Source organism: Myotis brandtii, unplaced genomic scaffold (assembly GCF_000412655.1).
Source record: "Myotis brandtii unplaced genomic scaffold, ASM41265v1 scaffold565, whole genome shotgun sequence".
NCBI lineage: Eukaryota > Metazoa > Chordata > Mammalia > Chiroptera > Vespertilionidae > Myotis > Myotis brandtii.
In genome coordinates this window covers 757,820-782,589 of record NW_005370105.1, presented here as the reverse complement: position 1 = coordinate 782,589, position 24,770 = coordinate 757,820, and the positions used below count along the sequence as shown (strand labels likewise).

The window sequence follows — 24,770 nt, the reverse complement described above, 5'->3', positions numbered from 1 at the left end:
GGGGGGGGGGGGGGGGGGGGGGAGCTCATTCAGGGCGTGCTGACAGGCGGGAGGGGAGAGGTGACCAGCCCTTTGGAGACCTGCATGCCCGCCTCGTCCTGTAAAATGGTGGGTCTCATTAGCAGTGGCTGGTGCTAACAGAACCACTGGGTGACGCTCAATAGATGGTGCCAGCCACTCTGGTTTATATTTTCTTTTCTTTTTTTTTCCAAATGAAAAGTGCTAGATTAATATTCCAGAAATGTCTAGGATTAGACCCATAAAACTGCAGGAGCCGTCCTAAAATGTGACCTGGCAGGGCTCCGGATGAGGAGCAAGCAGATTTCCACATACACTGCATCTTCGATTTTTCCACAGCCTGCTCAGCGCGCACAGGCGTCTGCTTGGTTTGAGTTGAGCAGAGATTTACATGGAGGAACCGCTTCGTACTGTGAGGGTGAAACTTACACGTTTCCGCTAAGATGCCCGCGTCCTAGCTTCAACCATTCTCACTAGGGGTGTGCTTTTCGTGAACAGAAAATACTTATGATTTCAATTGTTAATTATAAGTCATAAGCATTTATTGGGATTAACTGCTCTCTGAGTGAGAGACAATGCTGATAGCACAGAATTCAGAATTCAGCGTGATTTTCGGAAGAATGGTGTGGTTGCTGGATGATTTCAATTGTTAATTATAAGTCATAAGCATTTATTAGGATTAACTGCTCTCTGAGTGAGAGACAATGCTGATTTTCGGAAGAATGGTGCGGTTGTTGGAGTCTGCCCTTCTATCAGCCATTTCCTAAAGCAGGGGTCCTCAAACTTTTTAAACAGGGGGCCAGTTCACTGTCCCTCAGACCGTTGGAGGGCCGGACTATAGTTTAAAAAAAAACTATGAACAAATTCCTATGCACACTGCACATATCTTATTTTGAAGTAAAAAAACAAAATGGAAACAAATACAATATTTGTATTTGCATGTGGCCCGCGGGCCGTAGTTTGAGGACCCCTGTCCTAAAGCTATGACCTGTCTCTGCCACTTTCCAAACATATGATCTCGTGCAAGGGACCTACACTCTCTGTTGCCTTATCTGTAAAATGAGTTATTCACATCACTTTCTTCAAAGAGCTGGGAAAATTAACTGTGTACAAAGTGTTTAGAAAAGTATGCAGCACATGCCAAGAATTACATAAGGCTTCCTTCCGCTGTTCCTCCGTCTTCACCTGATTGGTAAGTGGTAAGGCCACTGCTCTGCTCAAAGAGTCTACAGTGACTTCCCGTCTCACTCAGAACAGAGCCCAAAGTGCTGACAACACTGCGACGTGCTAGAGCATCTGGCCCACGTGGCTGTCCATCCCCACTGTCCGGCTCTGCCGCTGGCAGGCCGCCACCCTGGACCTTGCTTGGACCATCCAGCCACCGCTGGACCTGCTCCCCCTCCTCCTGGAATAGCAGCCTTTCGATCCTCAGTGTGACTTGCCCATCTCCTTCACAAGACTCCGTCTTAGTGAGGTTTGGCCTAAGCCCACTTCTTAAAGTGCACCTCTCCCCCCATTCCCTAAACTCTCCCCTGCTCGTTTCTCTCTCCCAGGTATCACCACCTGACATACTATTTGTTATTTTTCATTGTTCATTGTTTGCCTGCCCAGACTGTACACTATGCCAGGCTGGATATGTTAGCGTGTTCTTCACGTCTCTCTCGCTGGCCTGTAGAAAGCTGCATCACGCCTGTACACACTTGCTGGATTAATCCAGTGGAAGAACTGCTTTGGGCTGAGACACTGGGTGATGGCGTCACTTACTTCCCATCGGCGAGGTTGACCGTGCGGAACAGGGGGTAGTCTTCGGGGGCGGGCTTCCCCAGGTGGTCTTCAAACAGGAAGACGGGCGACCTCCCGACCTCCACGCCGATTTGCTGAATGCCGTGCTCATTGTAGATAGATAAGAGGAAAGACTGAATTCCTTTTTTGGGTTTTACTGTAAATAATATTGAAAAGTCTTCTGGGAAAGTTCCTCCTGAGAAGAAAAGTCCAGAGAGTCAGATTCCGAATTTCCAAATGGCTCCTGGATCACCCCATTTTCTCAACTTTCTGTGTGGCCTTAGTAAGTCACCTGAGTTCACCCAGTGATAACAACACAGGTTTAAAAGCCAACAGAGGGGACCGTGGCCAGGTAGTTCGGCTGGTTAGAGCATCGTCCAGACACACCAAGGTTGTGGGTTCGACCCCTGGTCAGGACACATAGGGGAATCGGCCAATGAATGCATAAGTAAGTAGATCAACAAATCCATGATTTTTCCTCTCTGTCTCTGTCTGTCTCTCTCTCTCTCTTAAATCAATTTAAAACATTAAAAACAAATAGAGAAGAATCTCTACTAAGCTTTTTCTGCAATAGCTGTCTAAGCTATATCAAGTTTAAAGCCACTCATTTAAAGCACAGTTATTAAATGAAAAGTTAGGAAGCGAGATCATGATGCCAAGTACAATATCAAGCACAGTGAGCACTTTTAAAAGCACCTAAGTCCCACTTTTGGTGCCAGGTTTGTATCTGCTGCCTGTGCCTCATCCGAGGCCATCCGTCATCTCTCTAACGAGGCAGGGTACGAACACGGTGTAAATATCTTCTCTTGGTCATCCTTTTGAAAGCCAGAGTCTCTGATCAGTTTTTCCGACCACACAGAGCAGTTCCACTAATAAAAAAAGCTTATGTCATTCTAAACCAGAACTGTTAGACACGTGGCCGGTTTGATGGTAAATTCAAGAGGGCAGACTGTCTCCTCCCCTCCCCCACCATCATATCCCAAATACCCTGCCCGGGGGAAGATCTGTATCAGTGCTCAGAAAGCATTTAGTCAATGAATGTATTAGTTAAATGAACAGCATAAATATATGTCAGACAGTTAAGCAAAGAAAATGTATATAAAATAAAGTCTACACAGAGAGAGGGAGGGGAATTTTAGGAAATAACATATTTATATCAGACTTAAAAAATTACAACAATTTAATCATCCAATCTGTACAGCAGTACCTTTGAATACTGTCGCTTTCTAACTACACTAATGAGTAAAAGCTGTTAATTATAAAGGTATTTCCCAATTTAAAATAGAGCAATAACCTTAAAGATTATTGTTAAAAAAGAAAATATAGTTATCTAAGAAATCAGGATTTAATGTCAATCTAACCTAGGCAACCCACCTTAGTCTCTCCCTAAAAAAGATGCTAATTAAAACTGTTCAAAATTCATGTAACATTATATTTAAAATCGTTTTTCTTGGAAAAAATATGTATGTCGGTAAGAAAACGTTTGTACAAGAAAAAATTTAAAAATTTTTTAAAATAAAACTGTTCAAGATTGTTCACAACTGACTATGTCAGAGAGAATTCCCTAAGAATGTAGTTCAACAACAGAACTGAAACCACCTAGCAGGTGAACTTGTACATGGGTAGGCATGAAACGTGAAGTTGCTCTGTTCTCCCCAATAAGTAAATTCTGCGTGATTCTATGCAAAAGTGAGCTAGACATAATGTTGGCTTCAAGTTTTGTCACCTTGAAATAAAATAGCTTTATTAGGTTTTCTCATTAGCATATCTTCTGTGAATGTGCTGAGTTAAAATTGGCAATTACTAAATCATTATTAGTCCAGCCAGCGTGGCTCAAGCGGTTGAGTGTCAGCCTATGAACCAGGAGGTCACAGTTCGATTACCTGTCAGAGCACATGCCTGGGTTGTGGGCTCGATCCCCAGTGGGGGGCGTGCAGGAGGCAGCCAATCAATGATTTTTTTCTCTCATCATTGATGTTTCTATCTCTCTCTCTCCCTCTCCCTTCCTCTCTGAAATCAATAAAAATATATATTTAAAATCATTATTTTCCTTGTTGCCTTGGTGACCACCATCTATTTGCTGTCTGATATATACAAATGATATAATGATATCTTCCCCACAATAATCGTGCATTATAAAGTAGGATAAAAAGAAATAGTGAGAAGTAACATAGTGGTAGCCATAGTAATGCAGTGAACTTACCTGAAAAGAGCTGTTTTGTCGGGGCGCTGAGCTGGGCCTGCTTTGAAACTCTGTAAGCAGTATCCGACCCTTTCGAATTCTTTCTGTTTGTGCAAAAGCCCGTTGTTTTTGATATTCCCTCTGGAGAATTGTGAAAATCTAGAGCTTTTAGTACATCAACTGGAGCAGCTGAAAAATAAGTTAAAAATAAGAAAAATGTAATTGAACAAAACAACTGAATACAAAAATGAGTATTTCTTCTTTAAAAGAGGAAGTCGTTTGTGGTTCCACCTACAAAATCTGTTTATCACCTGTCCCGCTTCCCTAACATTTGGTGGGGAGCTGAGGAGTGGGGCGGCAGGGAAAGAATAACCAAAACATCCCCAAATACAAAAGATCTCCACGCAGGAACCAAACGACCCAGAGCAAAGCAGAATATTTACTTTTATATAAATACTTATGCGTGTGGGCACGTAGATTTAGAATTTAATGTGACTTGTATATGAATTTGCAGACATTCTGATGCACCACAACTTCAACTTATAAAATCTTTAATTATTCTAAATAACTGCATTGCTTGGCATTAAAGTGAAAGCCGGCATCTGTCATGTTCCATTAACTTCTAACAGATTTACTGTTCAACTATTCATAATCTAAACAAAGGTGATTTTGAAGATTCAAACTCAGAATAAATGTTATGCATAAATACTGCAAATGAGCAGTTAGTAAGTCATATTGTGTGTACAAAGATAAGACAGTAAAAGAATAGTAACAGAACATAATGCCCTTGTTCTGAGTGCTTTGTGCTATTAGTTCTTCACAAAGTACTTTATAGAAGCCTCTACTTGCTTGGATATGCGTACATCTGTGCTTTGCATGCCTGCCTGAATGTACGGATGTATAATTTGCTGATTTTCACCACCTAAATTTGCCAGAGTAACTGCATGGACATTGCTTCATGCTTCGATATTTAGATTTAAAGCCCCTGGTGATGAGTAATCCTGCCCTTCCCCCCTTTATGTAGTCTTGGGGTGTAGGGTCAGGCTTATTTGTTGGCAGAAGCATAAATTTTCCAAATCCAGTTCATTCCGGCTGCCCCCTGCTGCCATGAGGTGACCAGCAGAAAATAAGTTAGGAACCTTAGACTTCCCCTTCAGATAAACATGATGCTGTAAACAGCTGTATTGGAATATAATTCACATACCAGGCAATTTCAAGTGTCCAATTCATTGGTTTTGGTCTACTATACTATTCATGATTATATATATTATCAAATTTTCCACTGTAGCCATTTTAAAGTGTACAATTGAGTAGCATGGTTATATTCATGTTGTTGTGCAACCATCACCACTATTTCCGCCACTTTTTCAGCACCCCAGACAGAAACTCTAGATCCATTAAGCAGTAACTCCCCATTTCCCCCTCCTCCAAGCTATTGGTAATCTCTACCCCACTTTCTGTCTGTATGAATTTGCCTATTTCAAATATTTCATGTAAGTGGAATCATAAAATATTCCTCAAAACACTAAACATAGAAGTACCATATGACCAAGCAATTCCACTCTGAGAGATATACCCAAAATGGTGAAAGCTGGAACTTAAACAGACACCTGTATGTCAATGTCCATTGCTACACTATTCACAATAATCAAAATGTGGAAATAACTCAAGTTTAGATCAATATGTGAACAGAATGTGGTATATTCATGTGCTAGAATGTGAGTCAGCCAGAAGAAGGAAGTTCTGATACATGCTACAACATAGATGAACCTTCAAAACACAGCACTCTATGAAGTAAGCCAGGCATAAAAGGACAAATGAATATTTTAGACCCCCCAATTTCCTGATCCACCACCAAGTCTCATTTACTAGTAATTCACTGAGCAAGTAAAACCAGCAATCATGAGCTGTAGTGTTGTGATAAAAGCTGACTTCAGAATCTATTACTCAATGTGCTTATATTCTATTGGCTCTCTATTTTTATTCAAAAATTATAAATTTCAGAGAAGGCCATGTGCCAGCCAGTGTATCAGCGAGTCTGAGACATACTCCTTCCTGCACGTATTTAGATTCTAATGAAAAGTCTCTATTTATGCCTTAGTAAGTAATAGGAGGCAGTATCTCTATTGGAGTAGATTCGCAAAGCCTTGTTTTGTTCAGACGGGAAAGAAATCAGTTCTGGTTGAAAGTGAGAACCAATATTATTGCTTTGAAAACTTTCAGTTGTTAGTAAAAAAAAATAGCATCTCCATCAAATTTCAAAACATAAACTCGCTATTTCTGGGAGGACTTAATGAGAATGAAATTGGGACTTACTTTAGAGTCAGGAGATACCATCACCACAATTTATCACACTCAGAACGTAGAGAGTGACTGCTACCATGATGCTCTTTGAAAATTACAATTTCCATTCATATTTCTTACAATAACGGTCAGTCTCTTCTAGAATCTACGCATGAACGATGGGATGACTGCGAGCAGTGCACATGTCCTCAATTAATTAAATTCTGGGCGGTACTGACTTCCATGTGTACAAACCTGTGAATGAGCTTTATGTACTTTGCCTTTGATGGTATAACTAATGTCCTTTCCTTTCATAATAAAGACGTCTACTTATTCCATCAAGCTTCTGAATGAACATCAACATACAATCCAGTAGAGTACATACATAGTATTTCAAATATTCTTAAAAACACTTTTTCTCTATGGAAAGCAGGCGTTTCCAAGGGATCATTAACTCTATCAAATCTGCTACCTTGTAGCTCAGCCTGGGAATATGTAGAGAATAATAATAGCAGTGAAGAACATTTTTTACAATTGCCCTGCTGGTGATGGCTGAGATTTTAGGCCAATAGGACAACTGAGCATCCTTACTTTTCTGACGACAGAACTCAGACCACAATAACTATCCTAGCGCCATGTCCAGAGAGTCTAGTATGTGCCAATCACTGGGCTGAATTTATCTCAGGCTGTAACCCTACAAACCATTCGGGGTTCTGTTCTTATCCCCACTGTGCAGAGGAAGGTACTGGGGACCAGAAAGCAAATGAAGAGAGTGCGTCTAAGGTCTGTGCAAATATCAAATCTAGGCTTTTCTCATTCCCCCATCCTCGTGGCTGTACCCCAGAAATAAACACGCTGCATAACGAAACGGAAACAATATCAGACACTAGAATTATCTTGAGGCTGTTCACTGATGCCTGATGTTTACATTTGCTTGACGTTAAACTCGTGCGTGCTGCAGGTATAGATTTACTTTGGAGGAGGCTGCTTCCGCAAGCCACAGCACCTTATCTGTTTACTTTATCTTATCTTCCTGCGTGGAAGCCATTAGGAAAAGTACATCTGCAGAGTTGAAAGACTCCGGGGGGAGACATGGACTCAGCCATAAAGGCTGTCATTCTTCTGAGAAGAAAAGGCGGCAGCCCCATGGTCACGGTCCCAACTGTATGGAGGTAAACAAGACATAAAATGAACCACAACTTTCCTTCTCCTCAAACTATCTTTTCACGGGGTGACCCTCTCCAAGGGCAGGGTCTCTCACACTGATCCCTGCTGACTGTGAACCTGATGTGATGGAAACACACTCCCTTTGCTGAACTCAGAAGAAGGGCTCAGTTTTTCCTTACGGGGTTCTTTGTAGAAACACACAGTATGAAGTTCTTCAAAAAACAGTTAAAAAATAGGAACATCTAACAGAGATGCCAACTGGATTATATTTCTAAGGTCACAAAAATGTAGCTCAGTTAAAACCAAGTCTTAAAGTGTTCTGTTTTTTTCCAAGTAAAATCGATAATAAATTAAGCCACTTTGAAATCTGCCTTTTATTCGATCTCATCATCATAGCATTTAACAAATTCTTACGATATGGGTCTAAGGTCTTATACACGCATGCCTGTGCGCGCACACAGGGAAACTATTCTTCATTTTTTATTACCTAAACTGCAACTGTTTAAAGATTAAAAGTAGAAATGTATTTTAAGTTAACTCAATATTTCTACAAGAAGTGAAATTTCCATAGTCAAGGCAAATCCTAAATGCCCTAAAAACTTTAATTGTTTCTATGCTGCCAACAGAGATGGCGCAAGTCATGATTCGTTTGTCAGATGGATCCAATCAGAAGAGCATTTTGTTCAAAACCTTTTTCCTGGCTTCTATGGTATACTTTTTCTGTTTATTTTATAGGAGAATGGGATCTCAGAGCCCTGTGTGGTACTACAATAGCCATTTAACTGTTTTCCCTGGTTTTCTTTTTTGTAGTCGTTAATCCTCACCCGAGTATATTTTCCCATTGATTTTTAGGGAGAGTGGAAGAGAGAGGGAAAGACAGAGAGAAATATCCATGTGAGAGAAACACATCGATTGGTTGCCTCCTGCTTTCGCCCCGACCAGGGCCCAGGACGGGGTGGAGCCTGCAACCAAGGTACGTGCCCTTGACCAGAATCAATCCCAGGACCCTTTGGTCTGCAAGCCAAAGCTCTATCCACTGAGCAACACTGGCTAGGGCTCCCTGGGTTTTCTTATTAATCTGCATGCCACAGCTGGAGTGAGCTGGCAGAACTCCGTGCTGCATGTCAGCCTGCTGCCTGAATCCCTTGAAAGCAGCCCGCTAACTAGCAGGTGTATGGGCATGCCTTGCATGTGAAATCTTGGCGTTGAGCAACTGTGGGACTTGGACACATGACTGAGGGCCTTGTGCCTCAGCGTGCACATCTGTAAAATAACAACAGAAGTATTTAGCTAAAAGAATTTCTGAGAGGACTGAGTTGGTATTTGTAGCGATGCCTCAGAGCAGCGGCTGGGAGGACTCCTGTGGGCGAAGACTGCCCTGCTGTCTGGCACACGAGATAGGAGTGGCTTTACATTTTTATATGGTTGAAAACAATTAAAAGCAGCGTAATATTTTGTGACACGTGAAAATGGTATGAGATTTAGACGTCAGCATCCACAAATAAAGGTTTTACTGTAGTAGCCACAGCCATTTATTCACAGGTTGTCCATAGCTGCCTTCCAACGAGGACAGAGCTGTGCGGCTGTGACAGTGACCGTGTGGCCCGCAGAAGTTAAACTGTCTACCATCCGGCCCTTGCGAGCTGAGTCCTGAAGGACGAGTAGAAGTTCATCAATGAAGAGGAAGGCAATAGAACTATCAAAAAATGGCAGCACGGAGTTCAAGGAAATGAAAGTGGCCATGGCTGCCGGATGTGACATCAACACTGAATATGCTTAGATGCCCAAATTCTCCCTGGGGGCCCCATGGCTGCTCTTGAGAAAACTCACATCTCTTCCATGAATATTCATAGCCACACACTCCAATGAGATGTCTACACTAACTCCTGTTCACTTCCCCAACCCCAAATATCATGCTCCTGCCATAATAACCATCTTCCAGCTTCTAATATTCTTATTATTCCTTTACTGGGGATATTTTTCAATCCTTCCTCCATTGGCTAAGGGGAGCTGGCTGATTTTTCAACCCTGTCATCTGAATCCCTGGAGAACTTTGAAATTGTGGATGCCTGGGCGCTACATCCAAACTAATGACTACAATGACTGGGGTGGGGACCAGTCATGTGTATGTTTTTCAAGTTTCCCAGGCGAGTCGAGTGGGTAGCCAGGGTTGAAACCTGGGGCATTCAGACTTGACCAACCTTCTGATCTCAACCCAAGCCTGACTTCCTTCAGGAAATCATTACTTATCCCTCCCAGGCTGGGTTATGGGGCCGTCTCAAATGACCCCACAGACCCTATATTCCCCTTGGATAACTCCACACTCTACTTGGTTGGCTTGCTTAATTATCTCATTTTCACTGTAGGCTGTATGTTCTCAGGCACAGTGTATGTCTAAATTATGATCATGTTGCCCTGTTTCATACTTATACCACCTAAAATTCTCTCTCTCTCTCTCTCTCTCTCTCTCTCTCTCTCTCTATCCCTAAACTCCTAAACTTATAATTCATTATTTAATGTTTGCCTCCCTCGATGATTGTAACCCTGACAGCAAGTCTCAGCACTATTGACATTCACTATAGTATTCATAACCAACATTGCAACTGGCACATAGTAAATAATCAATAGTGATATATGAATGAATGAATGAATGAATGAACGAACAAACGAACCAGCAGCTACGTCCTGCCTCAGACCTGAAGCTTCCTTCCCCCCAGGCTGAGAAGGAAGGTCTGGAAGTGACTGTCACAAACAGCGCCTTGATGAGCTTCCCAAGGCTAGCTGCTCCCACCTGATTCAGGGGCAGCAGGAACACGGGTCCGAAGAGGCCTTTCTAACGCACGTACTTTCCAGGGGTCACTTGCCCACACCTTGCACCTCACACCACAGGCCACATGTGAAGCACACCAGACAGAGAAATAAAAATAAGATGAAACACAGAAAGAGTTACACACACACACACACCCAGGCCTGAAGTGCTCTGCTGCCCTGAAGTGTGGACAGCCAGGAGCGCTCTGTATTTATGTGGTAGTAGGTGCAGGGCTGATGAAACCTGAGTGAGAAGAGACCCAATACCCTCTATATTTCCAAATCACAACGGCTCCTAATAAAGAGTAAAACTCAGGATTCCCCCAAGCCAGCGGCCAGACAACAATTAAGAGCTCAGTGTCTGCGGCTGGAACTTCCGGCGTCTAGCACAAGCCCAGGACCTATGATCAGCGTGACACTGGGTGAGACACTTACCTCACTAAGACCTGGCTTCTTCAACTTAACCTCATTTTGAGAATTAAATGATATAAGGCACTTTGACCTTTGACACCTAGTAAGCATGCAATAAAGCAACATCAGAAGGCATTGTCTCTTCAAAATGCCCCCCTTTGGAACATCTCTGCCAGTGCTAGTGAGCGCACCCAGAGGTACCTTCCCTCATTGCTGTTCTTCCTTCCTCTGCAGGCCCTGGGACCCTCTTCACCGCGGAGCAGAGGGCTGGACGTTTTCTCTCTTGGAAGGTCCATGACGTGTCATCCACGAAAACTGCAACGCGAGCAACCTCCCAGCATGCTCTTTTATTTTTTTAATTAATTTTATTGATTTTTTACAGAGAGTAAGGGAGAGCGATAGAGAGTTAGAAACATCGATGAGAGAGAAACATTGATCAGCTGCCTCCTGCACACCCCCTACTGGGGATGTGTCTGCAACCAAGGTTCATGCTCTTGACTGGAATCAAACCTGGGACCCTTCAGTCCGCAGGCCGACACTCTATCCACTGAGCCAAACCGGTTAGCACTTTTTTTTTTTAATTGACTTTTAGAGAGAGGGAGAGGGACAGGGGGCGGGGGAGGAGAGAGAGAGAGAGAGAAACATCAATGTAAGAGTGCAACATCGATCGGTGTGACTCCTACTAGGGATTGAGCCCGAAACTGGGGCATGTGCCCTGAACGGGAATCAAACCAGCAACCTTTTGGTGCATGGGAGACGCTCACCCAACTGAGCCACAGCAGCCAGGACTTCCCAGCATGTTCTTATGTCATCCTAGGTACGTACAACCCCAGGAGGCCTCCTGGAACCGTAACAGCTTAAACAACCCAATGAGTCTCATATCTATGTTTTCATGCTCACTCTCCAATGCCACCCTTGACATGAATACACTAACATCATTAGCATTTCCCCTTTTATATAATTTTTCTTGGCATTTCATAGACATTAATATAACTGTAGCCTTAACACAGTAACCCTGATATGAGCTATGTATTAAAAAGTCTTAAAAAACCAATATCATAGTGTCTTTCCTCTGGTACTATTCCTTCATTTATTTCAAACACATACATGCTGCACACCAGCCTTGTATTATCAACCAACATGGAGTATTAAGAGATAAAATGTATTGACCTGTATTCTCCCATATTTAGAATGTATGGAAGTTCATCTTTCAATGACTGTATGGCACAAATAATATCCATGGAAATCATATACATTTCCTATGATCAGCATGACACTGGGTGAGACACTTATCCCACTAAGACCTGGCTTCTTCAAAAAGAGCTCTTGCACTTTTTTTAGCAGAAAAAAAAATTTACCAGATTTTTGGGTGTCTTCTGTAATCTAATCTTTGTAGTAAAAAAAAAAAGTGCAAAATGAGAGAAATAAACTGCTGGGAAACATTAGCAAACTGTAAGCATGTAAGAGTAGAGTTGTACAGTTTACATTAATGGCCAGTGTTTAGAGTTTATTTTCCCCCAAGGGGTTCTGTAACAAATTTAAATGCTTTTTCCATTTTAAGCCTATGTTTAGAGAATATATTTCCTACAGAAAACACTATGAATATAATAAGTATAAGCATCCCAAGGCTCAAGGGCATCTTGAAAAAAATGAGTTTTTGATATTCAAATAAAGAATAGCATCAAACTGAGAATGACTTGGACAAAGACAATATGAAACAGAATCCGGGAGTTGTAGCAATTTTATGGTTAATTTAATCAAACCAAACACCTACCAGGCCTATTGGAACTAGCATTTCAGAAAAGGATTAAATGTAAATATACAATTCCCTGAAAATGCCATTTAAAAAAAATAGTTACATAGTGAAATTCAAAACTGGAAAGGTCATGGAGAAAAATACATAATGAAATATAGGAGTGGCAAAAGTAGGTTTACAGTTGTTCATATGGGAAATATGATAATTAACCCATAACAATACAAGAATAAACTCTGTTTCACATACACCTGTAAACCTACTTTTAAAAAATATGTTTTTAGTGATTTTAGAGAATGGAAGGGAGAGGGAGAGTGAGAAACATCATCAACAGGCTGCCTCCTACACGCCCCGACTGGGAGTTGAGCCTGAAACCCTGGCATGTGCCCTGACTGGGAATCAAACTTGTGACCCTTTGATGCATAGGACAGTGCTCAACTCACTGAGCCACACCAGCCAGGGCTGTAAACCCACTCTTGCCCCACCCTGTGTTCTGAAAGGGAATTAATGGAGGGTGACTCCCATCAACATCGCTTGCAGTCACAGCCCATTTTGTTAAGGATTTTTTCTAACTCCGAGCTCTCCAGAGGTTGGGAGAAACCCTAAAACACAGGGCCTGAGACTCAGCACTGACCGGAACAACACATGGATGTGCTTTATCAGCCTGCGTTCATTTCCCCCGCAGCATCTCATCTGTAATTGCTTTCTCCGTCTCCACCATGGCCTATCTCCCATCTGTTCCCAGATAACACCCATCACCGCTCTGCTGAACCAGGAGACAAAGCACCAACTCCAGGCCCACCTCTACGTGACTAGAACTTCCAAACAACTGAATCTGTGTGCATGGCGCCCATCAAAGAAGCAAAGCGGTTTATGTATCATGTGGAACTAGGCGGGCATGTTGACTATGACTAAATATGTAAAATGAAATGAAAAGCTATGGGAGTCATTTGGTTAATAAACATGGCCTACAAGCTGCCCAAATAATTTAAGGCAATGTCTGTACTCCAGAATGATCTCATTCCACATTTTATATACATTTAAATAGGACATTCCTTTTTATAGGTGACAAGTATTTGATTAGCAGAAAGGAGAAAAATAAATCGGTGAATGAGTATAGGAAGGGTTGCAGAGGAATGGATAGAAGATAAGAAAAATAATTAAGGTTCCAATAAGAAGAGGATGTTTGAGCAGAGTCTAGAGAGGCCTCAGAGGCGCCTGCTGTTGTTGGGTTTTGTTTTGTTTTGAGATAAGCTTTTATTGATTTGAGAGAGAGGAAGAGGGAAAGATAGAAACATCAATGATTAAAGAGAATCACTGATTTGCTGCCTCCTGCACGCCCCCTACTGGGGATGGAGCCTGAAACCCGGGGATGTGCCCTGACCCAGAATAGAACTGTGACCTCCTGGTTCAAGGACGGACCGCTCAACCAATGAGGCACACTGGCTGGGCAACCCTGCTGTTTTTACTGAAAGGCATTCTAAGTAAAAGGAACCTGAGTCAGGCGTAGGCCCAGATGTTGGAGGAAATGCAAGGAGACAAATATGTCTCCAGCAAAGGGCACAAAAGAAGTATAAGGGATGAGGTCAGAGAAACAAGGGCGAGAGCATGTTGAAGGCCGATTGGATAGATCCTGTGGGATTAAGGTGCTGGGATTCTATTGCAGCTGAGATGGAAAGCCACTGGGAGTTGAGGGAATGGGAGTAACATGAACCAGCTGATTTTCTAGACCCCACTATGGCTCTGTGTTGAGAATGGACGATGGGAGCACCAAAGGGGAGTCAGAGAGCAGACGGGAAGCAATTGCAATCTTCTATGTGTCAAACTGTGTTATCTTGGACGGAGAGACCAAGCACTGGGTGAGGATGTGGAGGTTCTGAACATGGAGCAAACAGGAGCTGCCGATAGGCTGCGTGTGGAGTAGGAGCAAAAAGGAGTCCGAGCTGCCTCTGGGTTTTTTAGGTCAAACATCACGACTGAGTTTATTGCCATCAGCTGAGAAGGGGAAGGTGGCGAGAGGAGCAGGTTTCGGGGGGTAGTTCTGCAGTTCGGTTTCCGGCAGGCTAATTTTGAGACGCCTTCATAAATGCCTTTGGAAATGGCTGGATAGGCAGGGGAGTGAATATATGAGTCTGAAGTTCAAGGAAAGATCTGGGGTAGAAATAAAACAAAGGGCGTGGACAGTCTGTCAATGTTATTGAAAGCTATAATTAACTTAATGACATGGTTATTTTAAAACTGTATTCTTTCCCTGAAAGAAATCATTATGACTTAATAATCAACATAGAGATCTTGGTCCACTCTATTAATCCTCAGAGACAAGAATGACTGTTTACAATTTCTGATCTAAAGCATGCTATCATTCTGGTTATACCAAGAACAAGCTTTAACAATGCTGGGCTACCTCCTTGCTTATAACAGAGTTTATCAATGTGTCCACATGTTCGGGTAACATAGTCCCCCACAAAATAGGGAGATTATTCATTCATATTTTTCTCAAGTCTCTGATGGCCATCAAGTGTCACTTAAAGGTGCTAATTGTCAGAGGGCTGGCTTTACCGTGGGTTGGCTACCCCAGCAAAAGCAGCCTGGCCCCAGTCCTGCTTCTTAGAGGATATAATGGTCACAATCAACTGGAACCACCTGGTATGGCTGGATGTCCAAGTCTGCACCCATCCTGCCAACTTAGCAACACCCCCTGTATTTTTAATTAGTCATGTGATTCCAAAAAAGTCTATCCACATGGTCTAGTGTTATATGGTCCCTGCCCACGCCCCTAGCCGCAAGCGCTCTCCTAGGAACAGACACACTCCATGAGGGTGGACGGGCCTCTGCCTTCTACGTAGTCATGGCACCCAATGCAGCACAGAGAAGAGCGGCCTTTGATTTTCATGGTTATTGAGCAGCCTCCATCCTGAACTGTCTCTTATCATAAATGCTTATAGGAACTGAAAGTTGAAAGTAGAAATAATATCCCAACTCAGACAAGGTATTATCTGAAAAGTAATGGCATTTCTGATTTCTAAGTGACCAAAGTTAGGAAAATCTTTATTGTAAAGCAGAGTTCTATGTCCAATCCAACCATTGACGGTAACGTGGAAAAGAGCGGTTCTCATTGCCATGTATTCCATGAGCTGCCAGGAGAGGAGGAGCGTTTGGAGAAGCATCATCTACACCACAGTGGATTTCGTAGAGCCGCTGCTGTCAGACAATAGGAGACTTACTGATGGAATGATTTTCGCATCGCAAATAGCCTTTCGCTGACGTCCAGTGGCCTGTACAGAAGCCAGGCACGTGCCCATTGTGCGCACATTTCTTTCCTGTTCCAGAAGGTTTGTAAACCCTTGATTATCAAAATGATCATAAAACACTGCTCGGATTCCGTACAAAATCGCCTACATAAGATCCACAGGGATGGGCTGGGAATGACTGTGAGATCGAGCCAGGCCGCTTCCCCCCATCTTCCTGATTCAGTGGCACTGCCTGCATGAGGCGTGCGTTAATGCAGTCAGGACATGTGTATGGCCCATCTTGCGGTGCTGCAGGTATGGTGCTCGGGCCAGAATTTCTTACACGGACTAAAAAGATGCTTTCATCTCAGCGCCAACAATGCTCCGGGATGAGCACCCCAGCTTGGAGGAAGTGCCCTTGCAGCCTCCCGATGTGCTGCAAGGTCAACTACCCCAGGCTTCTTGGTTGAGGAGAGGGACTCCTGGGGAGCTACTGCCTAAATGCTACCGAGTGAAAGGCAATGGGTGAGCAGGTTGGGAGCGTTCAGGGTGCAGATCCTAGCTGGCTTGGAGGCAAAAAAGAGATCGATGTTTACAGGAAATCAGCAGAGTATCAGCAAACACCTGTTTAATAGACTTCTGTAGACACTGGCAGTGATTGATATACATGATCTCATATCACAGCTCAGGTCTTTAATTAGGTTATTGAAGAGCAATTCATGAGAGCTGCAACTAACACCTTCACTTCATTCAACAGAGACTTACCGAGCGCTTACTGTGTGACAGGCCCTGTTCTACATGCTTGGGGCACACTCCATCAGACAGATGAAGACACCCATGCTAGTGATTTTAGTTTTTTAATTTTTTAAGTAGATTTTTATTGAATTTTAGAGAGAGGAAGGGAAAAGGGGTAGAGCAATAGAAACATCAATGAGGGAAACATCACTGGCTGCCTCCTGCACGCCACCTACTGGGGATGGAGCCCACAACCTAGGCATGTGCCCTGACCAGGAATCGAGCTGGTGACCTCTTGGTTCATGAAACAGTGCTCAACCACTGAGCAACACTGGCCAGGCCCTACGCTAGTGATTTTAGTGTAAAATTGCAATGGATAGAAACAGAATATAAAAAATACATACATTCTTCCAAAACAATTCTACAACCACTATCTATCAATCATATTCAGCACTTGAAACTATATACTCCTTGCTTAAAGATGATGCTTTGTAATAGAATTATATGTATAATATGCAAATCACTTTCTAACATGAAGAATGTTTACTAAAATAATTATAAAGCAATAAGTACAGATAGGCTGCTCTTTCTAATAGTTATTAAGCAAAATCAGACAATCCCTAATAGCATACAAACCAGATAAAAAGCTCAGAAATGAATATGATAGAAATTTTCTCAATTATTACTTTTACAGGTATCATTCTTGGATTAAACTTTCTTGTTCACCAGTAGACAAGTGAAATGATGATTTATGTTGCTGCCAAAGCAAAAACACCACTCCCTATGTTTTTTCCCCCCCTCTCTCGGATTACCATGTTAAAGCAAACGACAGTCCATCAGTAGCTTTAAATATTCAGAGGCATCTGTGGAGAAAAAGCGTAAAACTGTTTCCCAGATGCAGAAAGCTAGAGAGAAATGCCGATTCACTCATTTTTAGAGCATGAGTAAAGGGAAAGGGAGCGGGGTGGGGGCTAATGACTGCTAACAGCGTGACAGGAGGAGTCCCTCCCACCACTCCAGGTTAACTAGACTGCCACCTCTGCCAGTCCGCTGGGCAAAGTGAGAAGAGAATTAATAACCAAAGAGTGGCTGTGTCACACTGTGCATTCTGGCATCTTGTAGACACTGGGGGACAGAAATAAAACCAAACCACATTCACTAACTAATCCCCAGCAACGCCTAGACCAGTGGTTCTCCGCCTTGGCTGCACATTAGAAGCACCTGGGAATCTTTTTAAAATCCTGATTTCTGGGCCTCATCCTCCGGAAATTCTGTTTCTTTGTTATGGGGTGGGGCCACAACATTAGTAACAAAGAAACAGAATTTCCGGAGGCTGAGGCCCAGAAATCAGGATTTTAAAAAGATTCCCAGGTGCTTCTAATGTGCAGCCAAGGTGGAGAACCACTGTCCTAGAGGAAGAGTAACATGTGATGAGTGATTTTAAGATAATGATAATGTGGTGGTTCCCCCCAAAAAACAAACAACAACAACAAATACCAGGCATCTTTCAGTTACATTCCCCCAGGAGGTTACATTCCAAACAGCTTCTAGAGAATCAGATCTGACACCTTCACACTGAAGGCAATAAACATACTCCTATACATCAGTCCCCCAAAGTGGTATAAGCCTGGTGTTCCTAGCAGCGAGTCCGGCTTAGAACAGGAAGCAATTTGCAAGAGTCCCTGTTACTTCGTGCAACCAAGCCAACAGGTTAGCAGCTGTCAGCTTCTCCTTCATTGAGTCAAAGGAACAAAGCCACAGGCGCTGGCTCCCAGCAGCCCCCCTTTGGGTTTCCCACCAGCACTGGGACTCAGGTGGGTCCATAAATAACACAGTGATCTGGCCTCCACCACGGAGCTGTCGTGCAGACGGAGGTGTTTATAGCACCCCCTCTGCCAGGACCTCTTCCTATGACTCCTCGGTGGCACTAAAGTTCTACACAAAAGTGACATCCTGTTGACTGGGGTGCAGCTGTCCGCTCTGGGCGTTCATCTTAGACCCCGCGGTGCCATAATCATAAGGTAAGTCGGGAGGCTGTGGAGAAGCCTTGGGACACACGGTGAAGTCCACATGGACAGGGACCCAAAGCAAGACTGTGTGGGCTCAGACCCTGGGTCTGTCACATCATAGCTGTGTGACCGCAGGCGAGTCATTAACCTCTCTGTTGACTTCCTTGTGGGTAAAAGGGAGATTTTACTCTTAGGGCACTTGTCAGCATGGAATGAGTCATATGGAAAGCACTTACACAATGAGCATGCGCACACAGTGTTGGCCCTTACTGCCTGGGGATAGGACGCTGCTGCCCAGCCTTTATTTTATTATTACTTTTCTAATGTATATTGTTACTGATTTCAGAGAGGAAGGGTGAGGGAGACAGAAACATCAGTGATGAGAGAATCATGGATAGGCTGCCTCCTGCGCGCCCCCTACTGGGGTGGCTAACCATGGCTGAGGCGCAGGGTAGGTGGGGGTGGGGTTGCAGCAGGTGGGAAATGGCTGGTCATGAACCCCGACATTTGGAGGGGCCATCCTGAAGGGCACACGGACTCCTGCTGCTGCTGCCTGGACAACACAGTTACCCTCAGAACCAGTGAAACAGGCTGAAGGCTCATCAGCGCTCCGAGAGGCGTGGCAGCGGGTGGCAGGCTGAGCGCCACTGTCAGGGCCCTGCAGGAGGGAGAAGGCGGGGACACGCCCTGACGCTGGGGCTCCCCTCTCTGCAGCGCTGTCCAGGCCACAGGGTGCACACTCGCCCTGGAGCCTCTGGGAATGGCAACCGCCACCCTTTCAGGAAGCCCTGCAAAGCTGAGCGAGGAAGGAGAGCCAAGAGCCTCCTGCAGTCTAAGGTTCGCTCCTTCGAGCCGGATGTCAGGTCCCCGGCAGACAGAGGAAGGAAGCGTCCGGTGACACCCTATGCGCGTTGGGTTCTGTGAATAGGGACCTTCATGGGCCTGTGCAGTGCGGGGCCCATTCAGGAGCAATTAAATTTGGTTAAAATAAGAAAGAAATGCTTTTTAAGGAGAGAGAGAGAGAAAAAAAAGAAGGTTTGAGGGGATTGCAAAAGTTGATTGTGCTAAAGCACTTTGACACAGGTTTGGTTTAGTTCTCAATTGTCCAGTCGTATTTAAGCTGCTCTCTTACTCTGAAATATGATAACCTTTCTTTTCTCTGGGTTCTTTCTCCCAAATTAATAGCACTGTCTCTAATTCCATGCGCAGCAAGCAAAGAGTTTGTTTTCCCAGATAACAGTGGGCCTGGGGATCAGCCAATGTCTAAAGAGCCACTGGCCAAGTCCGTGGCCGGCCCGGGACTGGAGCTGATAAATAGACAGTCCCGGCGAAATCACTTTAAAACGGACTTTCATCTGCGCTAGCAGCTGTATTACTCAGGGTGAGATCCAACTCGACTGAAAGCAGAAATGAGCAAACACGTGAACCGATAAAAATTAAACCATATTACGATTATGAAAGAAGAAATAAATATATTTGATGCGCTATACTATAGGAGGCAGTTGGAAATGAAAACAACAAAACAACAGCCCTCAGGTTCTGAATTAAATTTGAGATTAGAAGAAAAAAGTCCGAAAGGAAGCAAGGCATCACAGCACACGAAAAGCTACACTGAAAACTGCATGGAAAGTTGACTCTTGGGTGAGAGAATGTAGGGACCATGGCAACATTTTATAGCCTCTGTGTGTACCTCTCTTTCTTCTTTGCTAAGGGACAAAACTTCAATGGTCAAGGAAAAGAAAAGGTTGGTTTCCTCTCGGCACTCCCAGCTCAGCTCACGTTTCCCCAGAATTAAAGGAGGGAAGTGAAGGAGTAAAAGCCCAAAGGATAGGCTCTCAGGCCCCACTCCCCAGTGCCTTGCTAATCATTTCTCCAAAGGGAAGGAGGAAAGAAACATGCACTTAGGGCACAAGAGAATCCTGGCCTTCACAGACCTAGATATAATCATTAAGGGGTATGCAAAACGATGGGGAAGGCTTGGCACTTACAAAACCCTGTGTGGGTATGACTTTTAGATACACTAGGAGTATAATTGGCTCCCATGGCGTCTTCTCAGGAGCCTAAGGACAGGTACTGCTTTTCCCTAAATACAGGAAAAGGCTTCCTGTGGTAGAAACACGAGCTCTGCCATGGTGCTGCCAGCACAACAAATATTGTGGTTGCCCATTAACAGTGAGTACTTCCACCCAGCTGGCGTGGCTCCGTGGTTGAGTGTCAACCTATGAACCAGGAGGTCACGGTTCCATTCCTGGTCAGGGCACATGCATGGGTTGCAGACTCGATCCCCAGAAGGGGGCGTGCAGGAGGCAGATCAATGATTCTCTCTCATCACTGATGCTTCTATCTCTCTCCCCCTCTCCCTTCTTCTCTAAAATAAACAAAAATATATATATATTTTAAAAAAGAGTGAGTGCTTCCTTACAAACTAGCCCTCTATGTATCTATTCCTGAGGTAGAAAGTGTTTCTGTTGTTTCAGATAATTAGACAATCCAAAGGAACACCTTCAATTAGAAGGTGCACTAATAAGTGCTCTCCTCTTATTTTTCCAAGGTTGGCCCCTTGTTTAAAAAGAGATTATCTATGGAACATACAACCCATATCAATTCATTATCTGCCTTAATAAAAGTCATATAACTTATATGAATATAATATACTATATCATCCCATCAATATAAAATCAACATGGAAAGCATAGAAATCTGACATGATTTGCCTTATTGAAATACATATGTAACTTTCTGAGCTTCTTAAAAATTCAAAGTGGTACCTGCCTCTAGAGAGGATCAACACTATATTCTTAATCCAGCCACAAATACTTACAAAAAATATTTTACAAACTGTTATGCTTTCTATTCTGATACAGACACTCATGTAGAATCAGATAATTAGGCATATTAACAATACAACTAGCCAAAACCCGCCTTCCTCTGATCTTAGGAGGCTGAGGAATTTGTAAATGCATTCTGTAACTGTTTCCTCTCCGAGTTTCTTTAAATCAGTCCTCACTGAACCCGTCTTCTCACTAATCACTCCAGCACATACATGTAAGTAATATTTGGTCATTCCATAAAGTCTCAGACTACTATTTTTTAGTTATTTACATCACTATTGCAGATCTTCCCCTACTCATTTAGAAAAACCACGGCTAGTATGAGAATGTTTTCATGAGAAAGCGTATTCAGCTAACAACTTTTCTGTGCCTCAGTTTCCTTATAGTAAAGTAAGAAGGTGGTATATAGAGAAGTAATTTCTATAATAATTTCTGTCTAGCATTCCCTTAAAAAATCTAGATACCTTTTTCTCCTTTTTATTACAGACACCCTCAGCCAAGCTTGATTTGAGTCCATTTGTTATTATGAAATAGATGGCAGTTCAGTAAATTAACCAGAGTGAAGATAATTTGTCCCAGAACAGAAACAAATTTTTTAGGGGGGAAAAAAAAGGCAGGGGAAGTACTTAGATTTTTTTGATAGAAAGCCTGCCCACAAGTCTGAAAAGGGGTTCATGGTCGCCTTGCTATGTTTTAGGTTTAACTTAACATGAATGATGTGCTCCTTCTAATTTAGTCACAAAGTGAGACAAATATAGAACCTAAAAAAATAAAATACCTGTGAGCAATCATGCTATCTAAATATATACATTTCTCATTTTACAACTTTTTAATTTTGTCTGCAATGATCAGAATATACTCAGAGAGTGATTTTGATAAAGTAGACTCTGTTAAGTATTGATTATGGGGTAAACAGTCAATTTAAGAGATCAATAAACTTAATTTAAAACACGTGGACAGTTTTGTGAACGTGTCTCTAACTCCCACTGTACATACGCCACCCAAAGCGAGGCCACCTGTGTACAGCACGCAGGAGCATGCTTCTTGGAAGATACCTACTGTTTCTTACTGTTTCTCTATTGCAGACTTTGTCCATTTTGAATAGAAAAAAAAACAAATGAGGAGACATTATTAGTACTCCTCGCAGACACTGCATTGACTATCGGAAGTGTATCTGATCTCTGAGCTGGGTTCCCATTAAGTAACCACAAGGCCCAGCTGGGTCTCCTTGCGAAGCTGGATTAGCTCGGACGCTAGAATCCAGCACCATTTCACCTGCTGATCCCGGGCACTCAAGACAACACCCAGCAGAGCGCACGGCCCACTGCGAGGCGCTCGGGGAGTTTCCCACAAAATGAATCAACTTCTTGCAAGGACAGTCTTGGCTTCACCACCAAAGATCGAATACCATGTTCATTAGCAAAACGGGATTCAATTAGAGGTTACTTTCCTTGGTACTTAATCTTACCTCAACTCATTTTTAAACTCTTCAAACCTCCTAGCTTAGCACCATCACAGAGTCACCACAGCGTCCGGGTAAACCTCAAGTCCTGTCTAGAAGACGCAATGGACTGACTGACAGAGAAACCCATATATTCCTGAGATAAAACATTTACATTAACCACAGGCTAAAAATGGAAGCTAACGTAAATGAATATATCATAAAACTCTTTTGTACTAGATCATAATAAACACTACACATTTTGAGTGAGCATGTTAGAGATTACCAAGGGATAGGGTTTCTATGTGCAACGTAAAGTGATGACTGTGTGAGACCATACATTTTATTTGAATCCATTCATCCCAGAGCTTTTCTCTGTAAGGTTAGATGCTTCAGGGTCTTAACTAGCTTTCTTCGGAGTCGGATGTAATATAAACCCGTAACTCTTGAAGGCTTTACTATTTTTAATCCTAGAAAAGCACATTTTAGATGAAAATAGGCTGTTTTAAATCATCTTTGGGTCAAGCAACCAAATCACACCGCTGCATCTCTGAGAAATCAAAACATCATAGTATAATTCTAGCATACGACACTTTTGCTTAGGAACTGGAACAAAATCTTACTGTTCATTCACTTGCACATCTAAAGACTGGCATGAGAAGTGGACACTGGGTTCATGTCCCCCTGCGTGATGATTCAGGCCCGTGCTTCCTTTTAGGCATTAAGATACTACCAGGGCCTTTTGGAAGGTCATTAAGAGGCTAGAATGCCAACCAGTAGGTTTAAGTAAATATCTAGCTTCCCACTGAGCAGCAGGCACCCAGCAACTTGGTTGAGCGAAGGCCACCTTTTACCACACAACTTCTAAGCCAGCGGTTCTCAACCTGTGGGTCGCGACCCCTTTGGGGGTCAAAGGACCCTTTCACAGGGGTCACCTAAGACCATGGGAAAACACATATAATTACATATTGTTTTTGTGATTAATCACGATGCTTTAACGTTGTTCAATTTGTAACAATGAAATTGGGGGTCACTACAACATGAGGAGCTGTATTAGAGGGTCGCGGCATTAGGAAGGTTGAGAACCGCTGATAAGCAATCACAGAACTTTCAAGACAGGTCATCAGAAAGGACAGACAGAAGCAACTGGATCTTTGCCCTTGGCTGTTTCTCACATTACTTGGCTTCATAATAACAGAAAAGGTTCTTTTTCCATCACTGCTTCTCTGTGGCACCCCGATGTTTGTTTAAAAGTGTTTCGGGTAAGTAGCTACTTTACAAGGGTAGGGATGTGACCTCTCTGATACCCTTGGAACTTGAAGGACAAGCAGCAAACATCTCTAACCCTGAATGCCTACAATGGCATCCTTGAGTTTATATTTCACCTTTCATTGAAAAAAGTCTGAGTGTCTCTATTTTTTTAAAAAAATAAGTAGGTGCCTTTAGAATACTTTTGTCATGGCATATCCCTTCCTCCTTAACCGAGTGAGGATTTTAAGAAGCCTCACTTGCTAAGTAGATGCTCGGATCCCAAATAATAAACAAAACCAGCAGAGGGCAGAATGGCGGGCGGAGAGGATGGCCAATCCCGCTGGGGACCAGGTACCCCAAGGTAGAACGCAAACTTGGGAGGGACTCCACTTTCAAAGACCCTCCTCTGTACCCCGGGAAAGGGAGAGGCGAGCGAATGGACATCCTTGGCATAGCTTCTCCAAGAGGCAACCGTGGTCCCCTGAGGCGCGGACCGTCCGCACGGGGACCAGTCGCGTGGAGGGAGCACCCACGCCCCGCGGCCCGCTAGCTGCCGGGGAAGGGGGAGGCCAGCGCGGGCGGGGAGGGAATACAGACCTGGTTTCCAGGAGTGCGGCCCCGGGAGCCCCACCTCCCATCAGGCAGAACTCGGGTCTTGGCATCCAGGGGCCAGACTCAGGTTTCTGCTAAAGCTTGCGCCTTTAGGGCTGACAGTTTCTTCCTCCCTCGGCCAAGCCTCGCCACCCTCCTCCTCACCCCCGCTGCTCCGTGCGCTTTGAACAAAGCTGGCTTTTCTCCTCCCAGCACTCGGGGCTCCCGCCAGCCAGCCGAGTCTACAGCACCTAACGGACCGGGACCGAGCGCTGGGG

The 24,770-nt window shown here is 43.6% G+C and overlaps 1 protein-coding gene across 1 annotated transcript in view; it reads right to left on the bottom strand.

Annotated features, from left to right (window-relative positions):
* COL11A1 (collagen, type XI, alpha 1) overlaps positions 1 to 24,538 on the bottom strand; it is a gene marked incomplete at its 5' end in the record, with an annotated part of 146,727 nt that extends 122,189 nt beyond the window's left edge. Inside the window, 3 exons of the mRNA XM_014549666.1 lie at positions 1,783 to 1,996; positions 4,004 to 4,171; positions 24,499 to 24,538. Coding sequence (XP_014405152.1) covers positions 1,783 to 1,996; positions 4,004 to 4,171; positions 24,499 to 24,538 — 422 coding nt within the window. The remainder of the gene's footprint in view (positions 1 to 1,782; positions 1,997 to 4,003; positions 4,172 to 24,498) is intronic.
* Between the last annotated feature and the right edge of the window lie 232 nt (positions 24,539 to 24,770).